The 20617-nt window shown below is 52.3% G+C and overlaps 1 protein-coding gene across 1 annotated transcript in view; it reads left to right on the top strand.

Moving 5' to 3' along the window:
• LOC137336018 (cell division cycle and apoptosis regulator protein 1-like) overlaps positions 1-20617 on the top strand; it is a 95650-nt gene that overhangs the window by 19919 nt on the left and 55114 nt on the right. Inside the window, 6 exon segments of the mRNA XM_068001521.1 lie at positions 8764-8873; positions 11589-11703; positions 12740-12875; positions 15743-15866; positions 16617-16757; positions 19776-20001. Of these exon segments, the coding sequence (XP_067857622.1) occupies positions 8764-8873; positions 11589-11703; positions 12740-12875; positions 15743-15866; positions 16617-16757; positions 19776-20001 (852 nt within the window).

Here is a 20617-nt window from a genome sequence, read left to right as displayed (position 1 = left end):
CCTGCCCTCTGACACGGTGTAACAAAGGCATAGTGGTCTTAAGGGGGACTTTAACCTTCACATAGTTTGGGGAAAGCAAACTAGCAACTGTCAGAAAGGTAGTGAATTTCTTGAGTATGTCCAGGATAGTTTTCTGCAGCAGTATGTCCTAGAGGCAACAAGGGGGCAAGCCATACGAGGTTTAGTAATGAGTAATGAACCAGATTTAGTTAACAGCTTAACTGTGCGTGAACATCTATCCAATAGCGATCATAACATGATCGAGTTCAATGTAGTGTTTGAAAGGGAAAAAAGGGAATCAGCTGCTAAGATTCTAGACTTGGGTAAGGCCGACTTCAATGGGATGAGACAGAGACTGTCCACAGTAAACTGGGCAAATCTGTTAATGGGTAAAACGACTGATGATCAGTGGGAAATGTTTAAAGAAACATTTGACGAGATACCCCTGAGTGGCAAGAACTCTACTTGCCAAAAAAAACAGCCATGGACAACTAAAGAGGTAAGGGACAGTATAAGACATAAGGAAAGGGCATACAAAAAGGCAAAAAATGGCACAGATCCTGGCGAATGGGAAAGATACAAAGATCAACAAAGGTCACAAAACAGATAGTAAGAGCTACAAAAAGAGAGTATGAAAAGAAACTTGCAAGGAATATCAAAATCAATACGAAGAACTTTTATAGTTATACTAGGAAAAAGAGGGTGGTCAGGAGCAGTGTTGGCCCCTTAAAAACTGAAAGTGGGGATATTGTCATTGACAATGGGGAAATGGCGGACATGTTGAACAATTACTTTGCGTCAGTATTTACAGTAGAAAAAGAGGATAGCATGCCGGAAGTCCCAAGAAAACTAATATTGAATCGGGGGCAGGCTGGACCAGCCCTGTATCTAACATAAGTAAAGCAACAGTAATGAAGAAAATAATAGCACTAAAGAGTGACAAATCCCCAGGACCAGATGGTTTCCATCCCAGGGTTTTAAAGGAAGTAGGTGAGCAGATTGCAGATGCCCTAACTATAATCTTTCAAAGTTCTCTAGATTCAGGAACTGTCCCTCTAGATTGGAAAATTGCACATGTCACCCCGCTTTTTAAGAAAGGAGAGAGAGGGAAACCGGGGAATTATAGACCAGTTAGCCTAACATCTGTTGTGGGGAAAATGCTGGAGTCTATAATTAAGGATAGGGTGACTGAACACCTCGAGAATTTTCAGTTAATCAGAGAGAGCCAGCATGGATTTGTGAAAGGTAGGTCGTGCCTGACAAACCTGATTGAATTTTTTGAAGAGGTGACTAAAAGTAGTGGACAGGGGAATGTCAATGGATGTTATTTATATGGACTTCCAGAAGGCATTTGATAAGGTCCCACATAAGAGACTGTTAGAAGCCTATGGAATCGAGGGAAAAGCACAGACTTGTTAGGAAATTGGCTGAGCGAAAGGCGACAGAGAGTACGGATAATGGGTAGGTACTCACATTGACAGGATGTGACTAGTGGAGTCCCGCAGGGATCTGTCTTGGGGCCTCAATTATTCACAATATTTATTAACGACTTAGATGAAGGCATAGAAAGTCTCATATCTAAGTTTGCCGATGACACAAAGATTGGTGGCATTGTAAGCAGTGTAGATGAAAACATAAAATTACAAAGCGATATTGATAGATTAGGTGAATGGGCAAAACTGTGGCAAATGGAATTCAATGTAGACAAATGTGAGGTCATCCACTTTGGATCAAAAAAGGATAGAACAGGGTACTTTCTAAATGGTAAAGAGTTAAAAACAGTGGATGTCCAAAGGGACTTAGGGGTTCAGGTGCATCGATCATTGAAGTGTCATGAACAGGTGCAGAAAATAATCAATAAGGCTAATGGAATGCTGGCCTTTATATCTGGAGGACTGGAGTACAAGGGGGCAGAAGTTATGCTGCAGCTATACAAAACCCTGGTTAGACCGCACCTGGAGTACTGTGAGCAGTTCTGGGCACCGCACCTTCGGAAGGACATATTGGCCTTGGAGGGAGTGCAGCGTCGGTTTACGAGAATGATACCCGGACTTCAAGGGTTAAGTTACGAGGAGAGATTACACAAATTGGGGTTGTATTCTCTGGAGTTTAGAAGGTTAAGGGGTGATCTGATTGAAGTTTATAAGATATTAAGGGGAACGGATAGGGTGGATAGAGAGAAACTATTTCTGCTGGTTGGGGATTCTAGGAGTAGGGGGCACAGTCTAAAAATTAGAGCCAGACCTTTCAGGAGTGAGATTAGAAAACATTTCTACACACAAAGGGTGGTAGAAGTTTGGAACTCTCTTCTGCAAACGGCAATTGATACTAGCTCAATTGCTAAATTTAAATGTGAGATAGATAGCTTTTTGGCAATCAAAGGTATTAAGGGATATGGGCCAAAGGCAGGTATATGGAGCTCGATCACAGATCAGCCATGATCTTATCAAATGGCAGAGCAGGCACGAGGGGCTGAATGGCCTACTCCTGTTCCTATGTTTCCTATGTTATCCTGGGTTAGGTACAGGGCTGGTGCAGCCTGCTCTCTGACATGGTTATTATTATCCCGGGTTAGATACAGGGGTGGTGCAGCCTGCTCTCTGACATGGTGTTTTTATCCTGGGTTAGGTACAGGGCTGGTGCAGCCTGCTCTCTGACATGGTGTTTTTATCCTGGGTTAGATACAGGGCTGGTGCAGCCTGCTCTCTGACACAGTGTTCTTATCCTGGGATAGGTACAGGGCTGGTGCAGCTTGCCCTCTGACACAGTGTTCTTATCCTGGCTTAGATATAGGGCTGGTGCAGCCTTCTCTCTGATGATCTTATCTAACACCTAACTGTTTTCTGTTCAGAAGTTTTCGAGCCATTTTCCCCACCTCCCTCTGTGATTGCTGTATCAAATGTTTGTCTCCCCTTCCCTTTTTAACTCTTATTTGTTCCAACCTCACTAAAATGCCTTTCTGTCTTTCAGCCTTCAGTTCTGATGAAAGGTGCCCACCCAAAACGTCACACCCTGCCTATTCTCTCTACAGATGCTGACTGACCTGCTGTGCATTTCCTCCTCATGAGAATAGAGTTTTCGGTGTCATCAATGTGCCAAGTGCAGCTGTGAAAGCAGCTGTCAGACTAAAGCAGTAGCTGAGCTGCGGAGCAGAGCACAACCGAACCCCTGTAGTCAGACAACATTTAACCCGCAAAGCATGCAACTGTCAGTAGCTACTTTCCAAGTTAGTTGCCGTTGCATCAATGTGTAATAACTTGAATAACTAGGCAGACTATAGTATGATATTCTCGCTCAGTTTCCGACCCCACGTCCTCTCCATCACTGACCGCCAACTTCCACCTCTGTGCTATTGCCCGTCTTTCTCCCCGCCTCAGCCCATCTGCTGCTGAAACCCTCAGCCATGCTTTTGTCACCTCCAGTCTCGACTATTCCAGTGCTCTCCTGGCCAGCATCCCACCTACCGTCCTCAATAAACTTAAGCTCATCCAAAACTGCTGCCCGTATCCTAGCTCGCACCAAGTCCCCCTCACCCATCACCCCTGTGTTCTTGGTTCAGCATCGGCACCCCGTCCACCAACGCCTTGATTTTAAAATTCTCATCCTTGTGTTGAAATCCCACCTCGGCCTCGCCCCTCCATATCGTCGTAACCTCCTCCATAGAATCATAGAAATTTACGGCACACAGGGAGGCCAATCGGCCCATTGTGTCTGTGCCGGCCGAAAAAGAGTTATCCAGCCTAATCCCACTTTCCAGTTCTTGGTCTGCAGCCCTTCAAGCACACATCCAAGTACTTTTTAAATGAGTTGAGGGTTTCTACCTCTACCACCCTTTCAGGCAGTGAGTTCCTGACCCCCACCACCCTCTGGGTGAAAAAATTTCTCCTCAACTCCCCTCTAATCCTCCTACCAATCACTTCAAATCTATGCCCCCTGGTTATTGACCTCTCTGCTAAGGGAAATGGGTCTCTCCTAAACACTCTATCTAGGCCCCTCATAATTTTATAAACCTCAATTAAATCTTCCCTCAGCCTCCTCTGTTCCAATGAAAACAACCCCAGCCTATCCAATCTTTCCTCATAGCTAAAATTCTTCAGCCCTGGCAACATCCTCGTAAATCTCCTCTGTAGTGCAATCACATCTTTCCTGTAATGTGGTGACCAGAACCGTACGCAGTACTCAAGCTGTGGTCTAACTAGTGTTTTATACATTTCTAGCATAACCTCCCTGCTCTTATATTCTTCGCCTCCGCTAATAAAGGAAAGTATCCCATACGTCTTTTTAACGACCTTACCTACCTGTCCTGTTGCCTTTAGGGATCTGTGGACATGCACTCCAAGGTCCCTCTGTTCCTCTACACCTCTCAGTATCCTCCCATTTATTGTGTACTCCCTTGCCTTGTTTGCCTTCCCCAAATGCATTACCTCACACTTCTCTGGATTGAATTCCATTTGGCACCTTTCTGCCCACCTGACCAGTCCATTGATATCTTCCTGCAGTTTCCTTCCTCACTATCAACCACGCAGCCAATTTTTGTATCATCTGCAAACTTCTTAATCATGCCCCCTACATTTAGGTCTAAATCATTGATATATACCACAAAAAGCAAGGGACCGAGTACTGAGCCCTGCGGAACCCCACTGGAAACAGCCTTCCAGTCACAAAAACACCCGTCAACCATTACCCTTTGCTTCCAGCCACGGAGCCAATTTTGGATCCAACTTGCTACTTTCCCTTGGATCCCATGGGCTTTTACTTTCCTGACCAGTCTGCCATGTGGGACCTTGTCAAAAGCCTTGCTAAAATCCATGTAGACTATAACAAACGCGCTACCCTCATCGACCCCCCCTTGTTACCTCCTCAAAAAATTCAATCAATTTAGTCAGACACAACCTTCCCTTAACAAATCCATGCTGACTGTCCATGATTAATCCGTGCCTTTCTAAATGACGATTAATACTGTCCCTCAGAATTTTTTCCAATAATTTGTCCACCACCAAGGTTGGACAGACAGGCCTGTAATTACTCGGTCTATCCCTTTCTCCCTTCTTAAACAATGGTACAACATTAGCAGTCCTCCAATCCTCCAGCACCACGCCTGTTGCAAGAGAGGCTTAGAAAATGATGGTCAGAGCCTCCGCTATTTCCTCCCTTGCTTCCCTTAACAACCTGGGATACATTTCATCCGGGCCTGGCGATTTATCTACTTTCAAAGATGCTAAAGCCCTTGATATTTCCTCTCTCACAACGTTTGTCCCATCCAATATTTCACACTCCTCCTCCTGCGTGGTCTTCCTCTTTTGTGAAGACAGGCGCAAAGTATTCATTAAGAACCATACCCACGTCTTCCCCCTCCACACACAGGTTACCTTTTTGTTCCCTAATAGGCCCTACTCTTTCCTTAGTTATCCTCTTGCTCTTTATGTATTTATCAAACATCTGTGGGTTCTCCTTGATTTTACTTGCAAATATTTTTTCATGCCTCCCTTTGATTTCCTAATTTCCTTTTTAATTTCTCCCTTGCAATTATTAAATTTCTCTAGCCTATACTCCTCCAGCCTGACAGGCCTCTGCGTGCCTCCGATTCTGGCCTCTTGTGTAACCCCTATTTCCTTTTTCCCCACCATTGGCAGCCGTGCCTTTAGATGTCTAGGCTATATGCTCTGGAATTCCCTCCATAAATCTCATTGCCTCTCTCTCTCCTCCTTTAAGGCGGTCCTTAAAACCTGCCTCTTTTGACCAAGCTTTTGGTCACCTGTCCTAATATCTCCATATATGGCTCAGTGTCAAATTTTGTTTGATAACGCTTCTGTGAAGCACCTTGGGACATTTTAAAGGCGCTGCATAAATGCAAGTTGTTGTGACGTGGAGTTGCTAATCGGGCATGTCCCTTTAAGGCCTCTGCTCAGGTACTTGCTGTGAGACAGTGGTCACATAGAGGCTGATTATGGAAGGGCAATTCTGTGGATGATCTGCTGCATGGCTGCCCTGTCAGTGAGAGGCCAGGCTAGCTCCAGTTCAGATCTCCAGCAGGAAATGACTGGCTCTCTCTAGCCATCTGTAACAAACCGCAGCGTGAGGGACACCCACTGCTTGCGAGACACGGAGCTTGAAGTTTACTGTCAGCTAACGCCACCCTCGGATTAACCTCAGCAGTGAAGGAGCTGTCGTTATCTGGGTTGCCCTGTTGAGAGCAGAGGCCTTAAAGGGACAGGCCAGGTTAGCAGCTGAGCAGTCCAACCGGGCTCCAGGTCAGAGACAGCCTGTGAGCATTGCCACGGGAGATCTGCTCACCTGGAATGCGGGAGAATTCTGACCCCTCCTTGTGATGATTCGAAACCTTTCTCTCGGCCTGCGACACAGATATGTTCAGATACAAGCTCTGGTTTGGCTCACCGCACTTGGTTTTGAGGCTGTACCCTTAGTGATTGAAGCAGAGACCATGTCAATGTGTAAGAACATTTTAGATAGGTGGTTGAAGGAAAGGGGGATATGGGGAACGGGGCGGGTACATGGGATTAAGATGCTGCTCGTGTGGGGGATAAACCCCAACACGGACTGGTTGGGCCGAAGGGCCTGTTTTTCTCTGTTGTAATTTTGATGTAATTCCTGCAGGGTCTTGAAAGGAGAGTTAGTTGGCAGTCCAGCATCGTACTGAGTCATAGAGCCCTGGAAAACCCCAGGTTCATTCTCTAATCAGTGCTGAGTTAGCTGATCGCAACTGGAGTGACAGTGAAAGGAAGGAACTTACATTTATATCGTGCCTTTCAGGACCTCAGGACGCTCCCAAGCACTTCGCAGCCAATTAAGTACTTATTGAAGTGTAGTCACTGCTGTAATGTAGGAAACACCAATTTGCACAAAGCAAGGTCCCATCAACAGCAATGTGATGATAACCAGATAATCGGTTTTTAGTGATGTTGGTTGAGGGATGACTATTGGCTCAGGACACTGGGGAGGACTCCCCTGCTCTTCTTCGAAATGGTGCCATGGGATCTCTTACATCTAGCTGAGAGGGCAGACGGAGCTTTGGTCCAAGAGTGCAGCACTCCCTCAGTGCTGCATTGGGAGTGTCGGGTTGGGGTTTGTGGGGTTTGAACCCACAACCTTCTGTCTCAGGCGAGAGTGCTACCACTGAGCCACAGGGATATTACAATAGGCCCTCGTATTCCTGGGACTGGGGAAGGGAAAGGATTGGCTGAGAAGACCCTTGCAGTCAGATAGTGTGTTGTTACTCGGGGTAAATTTGAGACGTGTGTAATGGATGTCGTGATCGCGGGTTGTTAGCTACTGTTCTGAGCAGCTATTCTCGTACCGTTTAGTACAACAAAAGCCAGTCCTGTGATCTTTACATTACAGGCCCTGAGAAAATCTGTTCTTCTGACAATTAACCCCCCAAAAATTCCCCATTTCCCCAAATGTCTGAACGCCTGCCGTATCCTTTGTGATAAACCACATCCCTTCACCAGCCCTTCTACACAGAAGTGTGGTGGGCAGCTTAACATATAGCAAAGCTGACGCTGTGAGCCTTTGTCTGACACCAGATGCCATCCCGTTGTCTCTTTTTTCCGAACCAGTTGTCTTGTCCCAAGTTGATTTATTACTTTGTGAGGAATTTCTGCCCTGTAGAAAGTGAATCTGATATCGTTAAATGCTCTGCTGGCTGGCCTTCCACCCACCATTTTGGAAAGACCTCCCTATCTCTGTAACCTCCTCCGAGATCTCTGGTCTCTTGTGCATCTCCAATTTCCATCCCCCACCATTGGCGGCCGTGCCTAGGCCCTAAGCTCTGGAATTCCCTCCCTAAACTTCTCCGCCTCTCTCTCCTCCTTTAAGACGCTCCTTAAAACCTACCTCTTTGACCAAGCTTTTGGTCACCTGTCCTAATATCCCCTTAAGTGGCTCGGTGTCAGTTTTTGCCTGATGACACTCCTGTGAAATGTGGTGAGACGTTTCACCATGTTAAAGGTGCTGTAGAAATGCAGGCTGTTGTTGTAAAGAGCTTGCATTCGTAGTAGCACCTCTCACTTCCTCAGGACGTCCCGAAGTGCCACGTGGCCGATTAATTACTTGCAAGTGCGGCCTCTGCTGTTGTGCAGGGAAATGTTAGCAACCCACTTACACACAGCAAGGTCCCGCAGACTACTAGAGGAATGACTCATTGATCTGTTTTATGGCGATGGTGATTGAGGGATAAACATTGGCCAACACGCTGGGAGTACTCCCTGCTCTTTTACATCCACCTGATCCGGGCAGACAGGCAGTCTGTTTAACATCTCATTCGAAAGACACAGACCGTGACTCATTGTGCACTCTGTTTAATTGTGAAACTTGGCCTTGATTGTTCATTAAGTCGCATCGCAGCTGTTGCAGGTTGTTTGGCCCTTTTGTGACCCGTTTGTCACCGTTATGAACCATGTAAACTATTAACAGCATAATTAGGATGTCTACCATGCAGTCTTAGTTTGTGTATGCACCTGTTGCCGCTTTGATGTGATGTCCCAGGTTAATCATAAAGCTGCAAAGTACACATGCAGGGATGTCAGGTGAGAGCAGGATTGGACTCAGATGTGATGCCCCTGCAGTCAAATATCCGGCCGACACTGGAGGCTGAGCATGGAATTGTGCCACAGCACTTTTGGGAGGAGGGGAGGATGTTGGCGTAGGAAAGGCTCTGTAGTGTGCCTGTCTCTTTAAGGGGTGCTGCTGTAGATTTGCTGTCCCTCTAAATGATAATGACACCGGTTCTGTTGCTATTGGCAGGGCCACCAGCAGGCGGGCCAGTCGCAGAAGCAGCGCGTGTTTACAGGAGTGGTCACAAGTCTCCACGACTACTTTGGGTTCATTGATGAGGAAGTGTTGTTCCATCTGAAGTAAGTGGTGCACTAACCAGTAGAGAGTGTAGTAACGGAGGGCTCCCTTAATGGCGCTGGCAAAGAGCAGGGCTCCTTTAATGACTCCAATTATTCCTGCCCATTCAGATCCCAGTTGCTCTAAGCTCGATCGCCAGTCTGTGCTGAGTTAGCTGACTTCATCTGGGGTGCTACCGTTGGCCGCAGTGCCAAAGAGAAGATTTGCCCCTGGCATCCTGCTCCTGATCGCTGGACGTGCACGTCTGTCGCGGGTCACGCTCCCCTGTGATACTCGCCGTGGTCAAATAGTCTGCCAGAATGCACTATCCAGGCTCACGCATGAGGAATAGCCACTTTGGCGAGGTGCCAGAGGTCTCTACCCCCAGCGATCGGTCAGTACCCGTGGGCCTGTACCCCCAGTGGTCTGTCAGTACCCATGGGCCTGTGCCCCCAGTGGTCTGTCAGTACCCATGGGCCTGTGCCCCCAGTGGTCTGTCAGTACCCGTGGGCCTGTACCCCCAGCGGTCTGTCAGTACCCGTGGGCCTGTACCCCCAGCGGTCTGTCAGTACCCGTGGGCCTGTACCCCCAGCGGTCTGTCAGTACCCGTGGGCCTGTGCCCCCAGCGGTCTGTCAGTACCCATGGGCCTGTGCCCCCAGCGGTCTGTCAGTACCCGTGGGCCTGTGCCCCCAGCGGTCTGTCAGTACCCGTGAGCCTGTACCCCCAGCGGTCTGTCAGTACCCGTGCGCCTGTACCCCCAGCGGTCTGTCAGTACCCGTGGGCCTGTGCCCCCAGCGGTCTGTCAGTACCCGTGGGCCTGTGCCCCCAGCGGTCTGTCAGTACCCATGGGCCTGTGCCCCCAGCGGTCTGTCAGTACCCGTGGGCCTGTGCCCCCAGCGGTCTGTCAGTACCCATGGGCCTGTGCCCCCAGCGGTCTGTCAGTACCCGTGGGCCTGTGCCCCCAGCGGTCTGTCAGTACCCGTGGGCCTGTACCCCCAGCGGTCTGTCAGTACCCGTGGGCCTGTACCCCCAGCGGTCTGTCAGTACCCGTGGGCCTGTACCCCCAGCGGTCTGTCAGTACCCGTGGGCCTGTACCCCCAGCGGTCTGTCAGTACCCGTGGGCCTGTGCCCCCAGCGGTCTGTCAGTACCCGTGGGCCTGTGCCCCCAGCGGTCTGTCAGTACCCGTGGGCCTGTACCCCCAGCGGTCTGTCAGTACCCGTGGGCCTGTACCCCCAGCGGTCTGTCAGTACCCGTGGGCCTGTACCCCCAGCGGTCTGTCAGTACCCGTGGGCCTGTACCCCCAGCGGTCTGTCAGTACCCGTGGGCCTGTACCCCCAGCGGTCTGTCAGTACCCGTGGGCCTGTACCCCCAGCGGTCTGTCAGTACCCGTGAGCCTGTGCCCCCAACAATGTGTCGGGACCTGTGGGACTGTACCCCCAGCGTGCAACCAGTAACTGTGGGACTGTACCCCCAGTGATGGATCGGAACCCGTGGGACTGTACCCCCAGCGATCTGTCAGGACCTGTGGGACTGTGACCCCCCCCCAGTGCCCGTGGGACGTGAACCCCCCCCACCAGTGCGCTGTCAGTACCTATGTGACCCCCCCCCCCCCCACACCAGTGCCCTGTCAGTACCCATGTGACCCCCTGCACCAGTGCCCTGTCAGTACCCATGTGACCCCCTGCACCAGTGCCCCATCAGTACCCATGTGACCCCCTGCACCAGTGCCCCATCAGTACCCATGTGACCCCCTGCACCAGTGCCCCGTCAGTACCCATGTGACCCCCCGCACCAGTGCCCCGTCAGTACCCATGTGACCCCCTGCACCAGTGCCCTGTCAGTACCCATGTGACCCCCTGCACCAGTGCCCCGTCAGTACCCATGTGACCCCCCTGCACCAGTGCCCCGTCAGTACCCATGTGACCCCCTGCACCAGTGCCCTGTCAGTACCCATGTGACCCCCTACACCAGTGCCCCATCAGTACCCATGTGACCCCCTGCACCAGTGCCCCGTCAGTACCCATGTGACCCCCTGCACCAGTGCCCCGTCAGTACCCATGTGACCCCCTACACCAGTGCTCCGTCAGTACCCATGTGACCCCCTACACCAGTGCTCCATCAGTACCCATGTGACCCCCCGCACCAGTGCCCCATCAGTACCCATGTGACCCCCCGCACCAGTGCCCCGTCAGTACCCATGTGACCCCCCGCACCAGTGCCCCGTCAGTACCCATGTGACCCCCTGCACCAATGCCCCGTCAGTACCCATGTGACCCCCCTGCACCAGTGCCCCGTCAGTACCCATGTGACCCCCTGCACCAGTGCCCTGTCAGTACCCATGTGACCCCCCTGCACCAGTGCCCCGTCAGTACCCATGTGACCCCCCTGCACCAGTGCCCCGTCAGTACCCATGTGACCCCCTGCACCAGTGCCCCGTCAGTACCCATGTGACCACCCCCCACCCCCGTTGCCCTGGGACAGTGACCCCCCACCTCACGGTGCCCTGTCAGTAACTGTATGACCCACCAGTGCCTTATCAGTACCCGTGTGAACCCTGCCTACCAGTGCCCTGTCAGTAGTCGTGTGACTGTGTCCCCCCCCCCCCAGGGATCTGTGGCCCGTGACCACTTTGGGCCGCCCCAATCATCCAGAGAGCCTGCCCTGTGCTGGCAGCGATGAGCAGTTTATGCAGCATGTCGAAAAGAGTTCTGATCTGTGCGTGTGTTTGTATTGCAGTGTGGTCAAGGGACGGATGCCCCAGGTTGGGGAGCGAGTGCTGGTGAAGGCTGTGTTCAACCCCAGTCACTCAGTGAAGTGGAGTGCGCTGAAAGTCCAGGTGCAGCCCACTCAGGTACAGGCTTTAGTGGAGCAGGAAGGGAGGCGGCTCGATAATAAGTGACGGGCAGGCGGGCAGGGCCTCGCAGTTTAGACAGTCGGGCCGCATTTTCCCGGTTCAGGCTCCCCGGGTGGTGAGGCAGCCTGGTGCCAGGCCTCTGCTGGTGCCGCTGCTTTGTAGAGAGAGAGAGAGAGAGAGGCAGTGACTGATGCTGGGGTTTAGCTCCCCCTTCTGCAGAGTCCCAGCTCCCACCGAGCACCAGGCCCAGGAGTGTCGCTGCAATGTGGGACTCGGCTGAATCTACAGCGGGCTGCGGTGTCCAGGTGGGCCCATTCAGCTCTACCCCCCACACACCCCGACTGCGTGCCAGCCAGTCCAGTGACGTTCACCTCGCCATGAGTGCTTCACTGGCTTTCCCGAGGTGGAAATAAAGGCCTCCTATGGTTTGGGGAGGGGGGTGGTGCAGGGGGGGCCTTACAATTCTCGGATTTATGATATTTAAAAATTCGGTGTTGATGCTGAGACCGGTCGACTTACTGGTGCAGTTGGTTGGCAGACAGAATCGCTCTGCTTTCTGTCGGGCTGCGCTGGTAGTCCCTACAATTCTTTTGTTGTGGTGTCATCATTGGGGGGAGGGGGGGTCGGCGCTGCGGGGGCTCGTGGGGTCTTCGGCGGGCGGGTGGGCAGGGCGGGGCGGGGGCTGTCTCCACTAATGCCACCTTTGCTTTGCAGGCCTGATTTGAGCAGCAGTGGTGTAATGAAATGCGGAGGTGCTGTTTGCCTGTCTCACCTGAGGCCACAGTGCCGCTTGCCACACTGTTGAATCTGCAGGAGGTTTGGGGCCTTGCCTAAGAGGGGCAGTGTTGCCCTACATCGGGGAAGGTTTAAACACTGTGTGCGGTTCTGCCCCTCCGACACTGACCCACTATAAATGGGTGCCTGCAGTCCTGAAGTACTGCCGATCCTTTCCCAGAGCGGGCATTGTACGGTATAAAAGCTGGGAAAGCCTCCCTTGTATTAACGACCTTTGTTGTGATTCTTTTTTTTACAGAACCCATCGCACATGATGTCTGGTCAGAAGCAAGGCATCCTAGGAGCAAAGCCCCAGCCGCAGCCCCTGCTCCAAGGCCCGCGGATCCCCTCGTTGTTATCCACGCAGCCACTGCTCTCCCAGCTCCCTCACAAACGTGAGTACCAATCACCCAGGCTCAAGCTGGGATGCAGGCGAGCGCAGGACCATCGACTGTCATCAGGTGGCCACTGAAACATCCACCTAGGCCCACTTAGAGTCACCTACCTTCCGCTCCCCTGCCACCCCAACCCCCCCTCCCAATCCCACCAGCCCCACCCACAGATGCCCAATCTCTCTCCTCTCCGACCCATCCTCAGTCGCACGATGTACATAAACATACGTAGAATTTACAACACAGGAATAGACCTTTAGCGCAACCAGTCCATGTCAGTGTTTACCCTCCATGTGAGTAAATAGTCCTAATCACCCTGATTTACCCACCCTGTTCCAATATCCCTTCATCCGCCTATCCAGTCTAATCTTGAATGTTGACTCAGTTTCTGCCTCGACCACAAACCCAGGAAGTGAATTCCACACACTCACAGCTCTCTGTGTGATTAGGTTTCTCCTGCCCTCTGTTTCAAATCTCTCCCATTTAATCTTGTTATCTCTGGCCCCTCGTTCTCGACCCCTCAACTACTGGAAACGGCCTGTTTCTATCCCACCCTGTCCCATCCTTTCCTAATTTTAAACACTTCTATCATATCGCCCCATAATCTGCAATGCCCTAATGAAAAAAGACTCCATGTTTCAAGCCTGTTTTCCTATTTGTATTTCCTTATACCAGGCAGCGTCCTAGCGAATCTGTGTTGTACCCTCTCTAAAGCCTCAATATAGTGTGGAACCCAGTACTGCACATCTGAAGGTTCACCATTACCTCTTGGCACTTATATTTTATGTCTCTTGTGATAAAACCTAGAGTCCCATTAGCTTTTTTCTTACAGCCTTATTAGCCTGACCTGCTCCTTGCCTTGAATGTTCTGTGAACCAGTACCCCCAAAAATGACTTTCAGGATTGGGGGTTGAGACACAAACTGTGTCACTGTTCAAGGTTAGATGTTCAAGATAGGTGGATGAAGAAAGAGGGGTTGAAGGGGACAGGGTGGGTAAACATGATTAGAATTATTTGCTCGTGTAGAGGGCAAACACCAACATGGACTAGTTGGGCCGAATGGCCTATTTCCGTTTTGTACGGTTTATGTATTTCTATGTATAAATCCTCCGCTCTTCCACAGCACCAAGCCCACTTCCATTTAGATTATAATTATTGCTGTTATCTTTTGCATCACTTGCCAACACCAAATTCCATCTGCCTCTTTTTAGCCCATTCCCCCATCTTATCAACGTCCCTTTGCAGCTCCTTTATGTCTTCTCGGCACAGGCTCAATGGGCCGAATGGCCGCCTTCTGTGCTGTAACGATTCTATGATTCCAAAGAATGAATTATATTTTGGCATCATCTGCAAATATTGACACCGCTCCCTCTTGCCCTATGTACTCCCCTGGAGAGTCGAGAACTAGGGGGCATAGTCTCAAGACAAGGGGTTGGATATTTTGGACTGAGATGAGGAGGAATTTCTTCACTTAGAGGGTCGTGAATCTTTGGAATTCTCGACTCCAGCGGGCTGTGGACGGTCAGTCGTTGAGAATATTCAAGTCTGAGATCAATAGATTTTTGGACTCTAGGGGAATAAAGGGATATGGGGATCGGGCGGGAAAGTGGAGTTGAGGTCGAAGATCAGCCATGATCTGATTGAATGGCGGAGCAGGCTCGAGGGCCCGTATGGTCTCCTCTTCCTCCTGTTTCTTACGTTCTTATGTAAATCATTGATGTACACGGTGAACAGAAGTCGTCCCAGAACAGAACCCCGTGGGTCACCGTTACCCACGTCCAAACACTCTGAGGCACTGCCCTTAACGCCTACCCTCTGTTTCCTCCCTTCTAATCAGTTTGCAACACTAATTGCACAGCCTTTAATCTTCTCTAATAATCTCCAATGTGGTACCTTGCCAAAGGTCCATCTACACGACATCCAATGTATTTCCCCCATCTACCATGTCTGTAACCTCCTCAAATTACCGTTTGTCAAACACGATTGTCCCTTTTGAAATCTGTGATGGCTACTTTTTCTTTAATCAGATACTTGGTCATTTCATCTTTAACTAAAGACTCAAATTCTGCCTACCCATAGGTGTTAAGCGAACTGGCCTGTAATTATCTGCATTAGCTCTGGTTCCCTTTTAAAAATGGACACTGCATTGGCCACAGTCCAGTCCTCTGGCACACATCCACGCTCAATAGAGCCGTCAAGTACAAATTCTAGGGCCTCGGCAGTGTGCTCACTCGGGATCGTGGGACGCATCCTGTGCCTTTAGCCTAACGTATCTTAATATTTTGCTTTTATCCATCATAGCATCACTTCAGCATTCACCACATCTCCGATATTCTTCTCTTTAGTGAAGTATTCATTAAATACCTCCGCCATTATTGAACATCCTCTACAAATTGACAATCCTCTCCTCTCAGGGGTCCCTTCTCACTTTCAACAATTCTCCTCTTGTACTTTCAAAATACTTTACTGTTCCTTTTTATTATTGAAATTTTTTCCTCATACTCCCTCTAGGTTTCCCTTATCCCTCCTTCGAGCCCTCGATCCCCCTCCCCCGGGCCCTCGATCCCGCCCCCCCCCCCACCGAGCCTCTGCCGAAGGGCTGGGTTACCTGTCACCTATAATCCAGTGGTGTAAAATGTCGTCAGAACATTCCTCTCACCCTTGCTGTGAGCCCCCAGATAAAGAAGTTAAGTTGTTGCGTTTATACTAAAGTCAAAAATATAAAATGGTGAGCGCTGGTTGGATTTTCCCTTCCCATTGTGTTATCCCTGATTGTGCTCCTCCCCTTCCCCTGCCCTGTGTGACGATTGGTAGCAGTACTGTTGTAACAGAACTTCTCTCTCTCTTTCCCCCTCTCTCGCTCGACTCAGCCGGCTTGCTGCAGCCTTTGGTTCACTTGGGCCCACACGCCCAGCTTGGCCGCCGGTTGGATTTGGGACTGCGGTCAATGGGCAGGAATGGCCGTATGGACATTGGTCGGAGAGGCGACAGGAGGTAGGAGCATCCGTCTCCTGTGTTGTGAAAGCGCGTGCAGTGGTTTGAAAGCAGTTGATGCCAGTGTCGGGTGCGGTATTCGGACTTTCTGGAGGGGTGGCGGGCTGTCGAACCTGTGCCAAGACCCAGGTGCCCTGTTGGACCGGGCAGTGTTCAGAGGGCACTGAGTTGAGCCCTCTCTAATTGCTGTGAGCTGGCTCTTGTGGTGCAGTTTGAGCACCAACTGCCCTTTGGTACCTCGCCCATGTGTTCACCGTTCATGAGTGAGCCTGGGCAGCAGACTGTTTGACTGTGGCGGGCATCACAGCTGAGCCTGTTTGTGCCCTCACCCAATCCGCACTTTCTGGCGGAGGTCACTGGTTAGTGACGAGCTAGGAAGGCCCAACCCCCCCATCAGCAAGAGGCACTGAGACCAATTGTAGTCATCAGCTTAATGAGGGTGCAGGACTTGCCTCTGGAGTTCGGCCGCACTCCTGACTGGGCTTTTCACCACTGAGTTCTACACCCATCGAGAGGTAGTTCCTGTTCAAAGGAATTCTACACGGTTTAATCCTGCCCCGAGAGCCACAGTGTCCAGTGTATAAAAAAAAAACGTAGTTTTAAAAAGATGGTCGTGTCTGGACTGGCTGCTCTCCCTTACCCGAGGCTGGGTACTGAAACTGGGTTCTTGCTGGTGTGGTCTCCCACTGTGTGTGTCGGGGGTCTTGTCACTTGTCTGTGTTGTTTCATGCCTCCTTTTTTCTCAAACAGGGACAATTACAAGCGGATGGGTGGCCAAGGCAGCTCCCAGAAACGGTACCAAGATATGGCGTCAGGAGAAGGACCAGCAAAAAAGGCTCGGCATTACATCCCCTCGTACAGCGTGCAGTTCTCCCGCTTCTCCCTGGACAGGTACACTGTCCCTTTAAATGCTGATCTACTTCTCGAGTCTGTCTGTCTGGTCAATAGGCAGCTGGCTGCTGCGTGAATTGAATACCTGTCCATAGCTCGGGTGCCCCGTGACCGTTCAGACCGTGTCTGTGATTCCCCACAGGGCGACTGGACACGGGTCAGTGTCTGTGATTCACAGATTCAACCCAGATTTGTGGTCCGCAGTTTGAATGTCACTCAGAGGGTGGGTAGTAGCATATTAAACAGGCAGGGTGACGGGACACTGGTTGGTGTCTGCGATTCCCCACAGGGTGAGGGGACACGGGTCGGTGTCTGTGATTCCCCACAGGGTGAGGGGACACGGGTCGGTGTCTGTGATTCCCCACAGGGTGACGGGACACGGGTCGGTGTCTGTGATTCCTCACAGGGTGATGGGACACGGGTCAGTGTCTGTGATTCCCCACAGGGTGACGGGACACTGGTCGGTGTCTGTGATTCCCCACGGGGTGATGGGACACGGGTCAGTGTCTGTGATTCCCCACAGGGTGATGGGACACGGGTCAGTGTCTGTGATTCCCCACAGGGTGACGGGACACTGGTCGGTGTCTGTGATTCCCCACAGGGTGATGGGACACGGGTCAGTGTCTGTGATTCCCCACAGGGTGATGGGACACGGGTCAGTGTCTGTGATTCCCCACAGGGTGATGGGACACGGGTCAGTGTCTGTGATTCCCCACAGGGTGATGGGACACGGGTCAGTGTCTGTGATTCCCCACAGGGTGATGGGACACGGGTCAGTGTCTGTGATTCCCCACAGGGTGATGGGACACGGGTCGGTGTCTGTGATTCCCCACAGGGTGATGGGACACGGGTCGGTGTCTGCGATTCCCCACAGGGTGATGGGACTCGGGTCGGTGTCTGCGATTCCCCACAGGGTGAGGGGACACGGGTCGGTGTCTGTGATTCCCCACAGGGTGACGGGATACGGGTCGGTGTCTGCGATTCCCCACAGGGTGAGGGGACACGGGTCAGTGTCTGCGATTCCCCACAGGGTGAGGGGACACGGGTCGGTGTCTGTGATTCCCCACAGGGTGAGGGGACACGGGTCGGTGTCTGTGATTCCCCACAGGGTGACGGGACACGGGTCGGTGTCTGTGATTCCCCACAGGGTGACGGGACACGGGTCGGTGTCTGTGATTCCCCGTGGGTGACGGGACACGGGTCGGTGTCTGTGATTCCCCACAGGGTGAGGGGACACGGGTCGGTGTCTGTGATTCCCCACGGGGTGTTGGGACACGGGTCAGTGTCTGTGATTCCCCACAGGGTGATGGGACACGGGTCAGTGTCTGTGATTCCCCACAGGGTGACGGGACACTGGTCGGTGTCTGTGATTCCCCACAGGGTGATGGGACATGGGTCAGTGTCTGCGATTCCCCACAGGGTGATGGGACACTGGTCGGTGTCTGTGATTCCCCACAGGGTGATGGGACATGGGTCAGTGTCTGTGATTCCCCACAGGGTGATGGGACACGGGTCGGTGTCTGTGATTCCCCACAGGGTGAGGGGACACGGGTCGGTGTCTGTGATTCCCCACAGGGTGACGGGACACGGGTCAGTGTCTGTGATTCCCCACAGGGTGAGGGGACACGGGTCGGTGTCTGTGATTCCCCACAGGGTGATGGGACACGGGTCGGTGTCTGTGATTCCCCACAGGGTGATGGGACACGGGTCAGTGTCTGTGATTCCCCACAGGGTGATGGGACACGGGTCAGTGTCTGTGATACCCCACAGGGTGATGGGACACGGGTCAGTGTCTGTGATTCCCCACAGGGTGATGGGACACGGGTCGGTGTCTGTGATTCCCCACAGGGTGATGGGACACGGGTCGGTGTCTGTGATTCCCCACAGGGTGATGGGACACGGGTCGGTGTCCGAGATTCCCCACAGGGTGATGGGACACGGGTCGGTGTCTGCGATTCCCCACAGGGTGAGGGGACACGGGTCGGTGTCTGCGATTCCCCACAGGGTGACGGGACACGGGTCGGTGTCTGCGATTCCCCACAGGGTGAGGGGACACGGGTCGGTGTCTGTGATTCCCCACAGGGTGACGGGACACGGGTCGGTGTCTGTGATTCCCCACAGGGTGAGGGGACACGGGTCCGTGTCTGTGATTCCCCACAGGGTGATGGGACACGGGTCGGTGTCTGTGATTCCCCACAGGGTGAGGGGACACGGGTCGGTGTCTGCGATTCCCCACAGGGTGAGGGGACACGGGTCGGTGTCTGCGATTCCCCACAGGGTGAGGGGACACGGGTCGGTGTCTGTGATTCCCCACGGGGTGAGGGGACACGGGTCGGTGTCTGTGATTCCCCACAGGGTGATGGGACACGGGTCGGTGTCTGTGATTCCCCACAGGGTGATGGGACACGGGTCAGTGTCTGTGATTCCCCACAGGGTGATGGGACATGGGTCGGTGTCTGTGATTCCCCACAGGGTGACGGGACACGGGTCAGTGTCTGTGATTCCCCACAGGGTGAGGGGACACGGGTCGGTGTCTGTGATTCCCCACAGGGTGAGGGGACACGGGTCGGTGTCTGCGATTCCCCACGGGGTGAGGGGACACGGGTCGGTGTCTGTGATTCCCCACGGGGTGAGGGGACACGGGTCGGTGTCTGTGATTCCCCACAGGGTGAGGGGACACTGACCCTGCCTCATAATTGCGGTGCTTGCCACCAGTTCTTGGAGAACGGGATGAAAAGAGGGAGGCGGGACACCGTGGATGGGAACTGATGAGGTGGGCTGCCTCCGGAGAGGGTGGGGGGGGGTTCTCCTTGTAAATTATGAGTGCTCTTTGCTTGGGAACAATCGGCTATGAGCCCATGGCATGCTTTTTGTGCCAAAGTGGAGTGGGGCAGTGGGCTCGGAAACTAATAGTATATTGAGAGAAAGGAGGCAGGTGTGGGCAGTGTTTAATGGGACGGTTTGCCTGCTCTCTCTGCGAGCCCCTGTTAATGCTGCATTCTTTCCGTTGTCCCACAGCTCTGCTTGTGACGCAATCGAAGTCCAGCGCCGATACCCCTGCCTCCACATCCCAGAAGCGTTCTTCGATACCAGGCTGTGCTGGGTGAATACATTCCCGTTGACTGATCCTTTACAATTAGGCCAGAAGTGCGTCTTCCATGTGATGGAGGAGGGGTCGGAACCGGCCGAGGGACAGGAGATTCCACTGGAACCTGCTGACGCAGACTCCACCTATAGTGCCAAGGTGAGCCGACCGCTTTCAGGCACCTGGCCAATGTGGATCTAACCGGGATGGGAAGAGTCTCAAAACAATCGACCATTGACGGAAGAATTGCACCCAGCAGCCTTAGTAGTACTGTGTGTAAAGAGTGTTTTAGGGGTCCCAGGACAGGGTTCATTGTGCTTCAGTGAGGCTCTAACACCAACTCGGTTGGTTCAACCCAAATTTGTGGTCCGCAGTTTGAATGTCACTCATAGGGTGGGTAATAGCATATTAAACAGGCACACACACACACACACACACACACACACACACACACACTGTGCAGGGCTCCTGTCCAGAGTCTCTCTCACACACACTGTGCAGGGCTCCTGTCCAGAGTCTCTCACACACACGATGCAGGGCTCCTGTCCAGAGTCTCTCTCACACACACTGTGCAGGGCTCCTGTCCAGAGTCTCTCTCACACACACTATGCAGGGCTCCTGTCCAGAGTCTCTCTCACACACACTGTGCAGGGCCCCTGTCCAGAGTCTCTCTCGCACACACTGTGCAGGGCTCCTGTCCAGAGTCTCTCACACACACTGTGCAGGGCTCCTGTCCAGAGTCTCTCTCGCACACGGTGCAGGGCTCCTGTCCAGA

The sequence above is a fragment of the Heptranchias perlo genome, chromosome 20, assembly GCF_035084215.1.
Source record: "Heptranchias perlo isolate sHepPer1 chromosome 20, sHepPer1.hap1, whole genome shotgun sequence".
Lineage (NCBI taxonomy): Eukaryota > Metazoa > Chordata > Chondrichthyes > Hexanchiformes > Hexanchidae > Heptranchias > Heptranchias perlo.
Note: the sequence above shows the minus strand (reverse complement) of the source record. Positions and strands in the feature narration are given on the sequence as shown.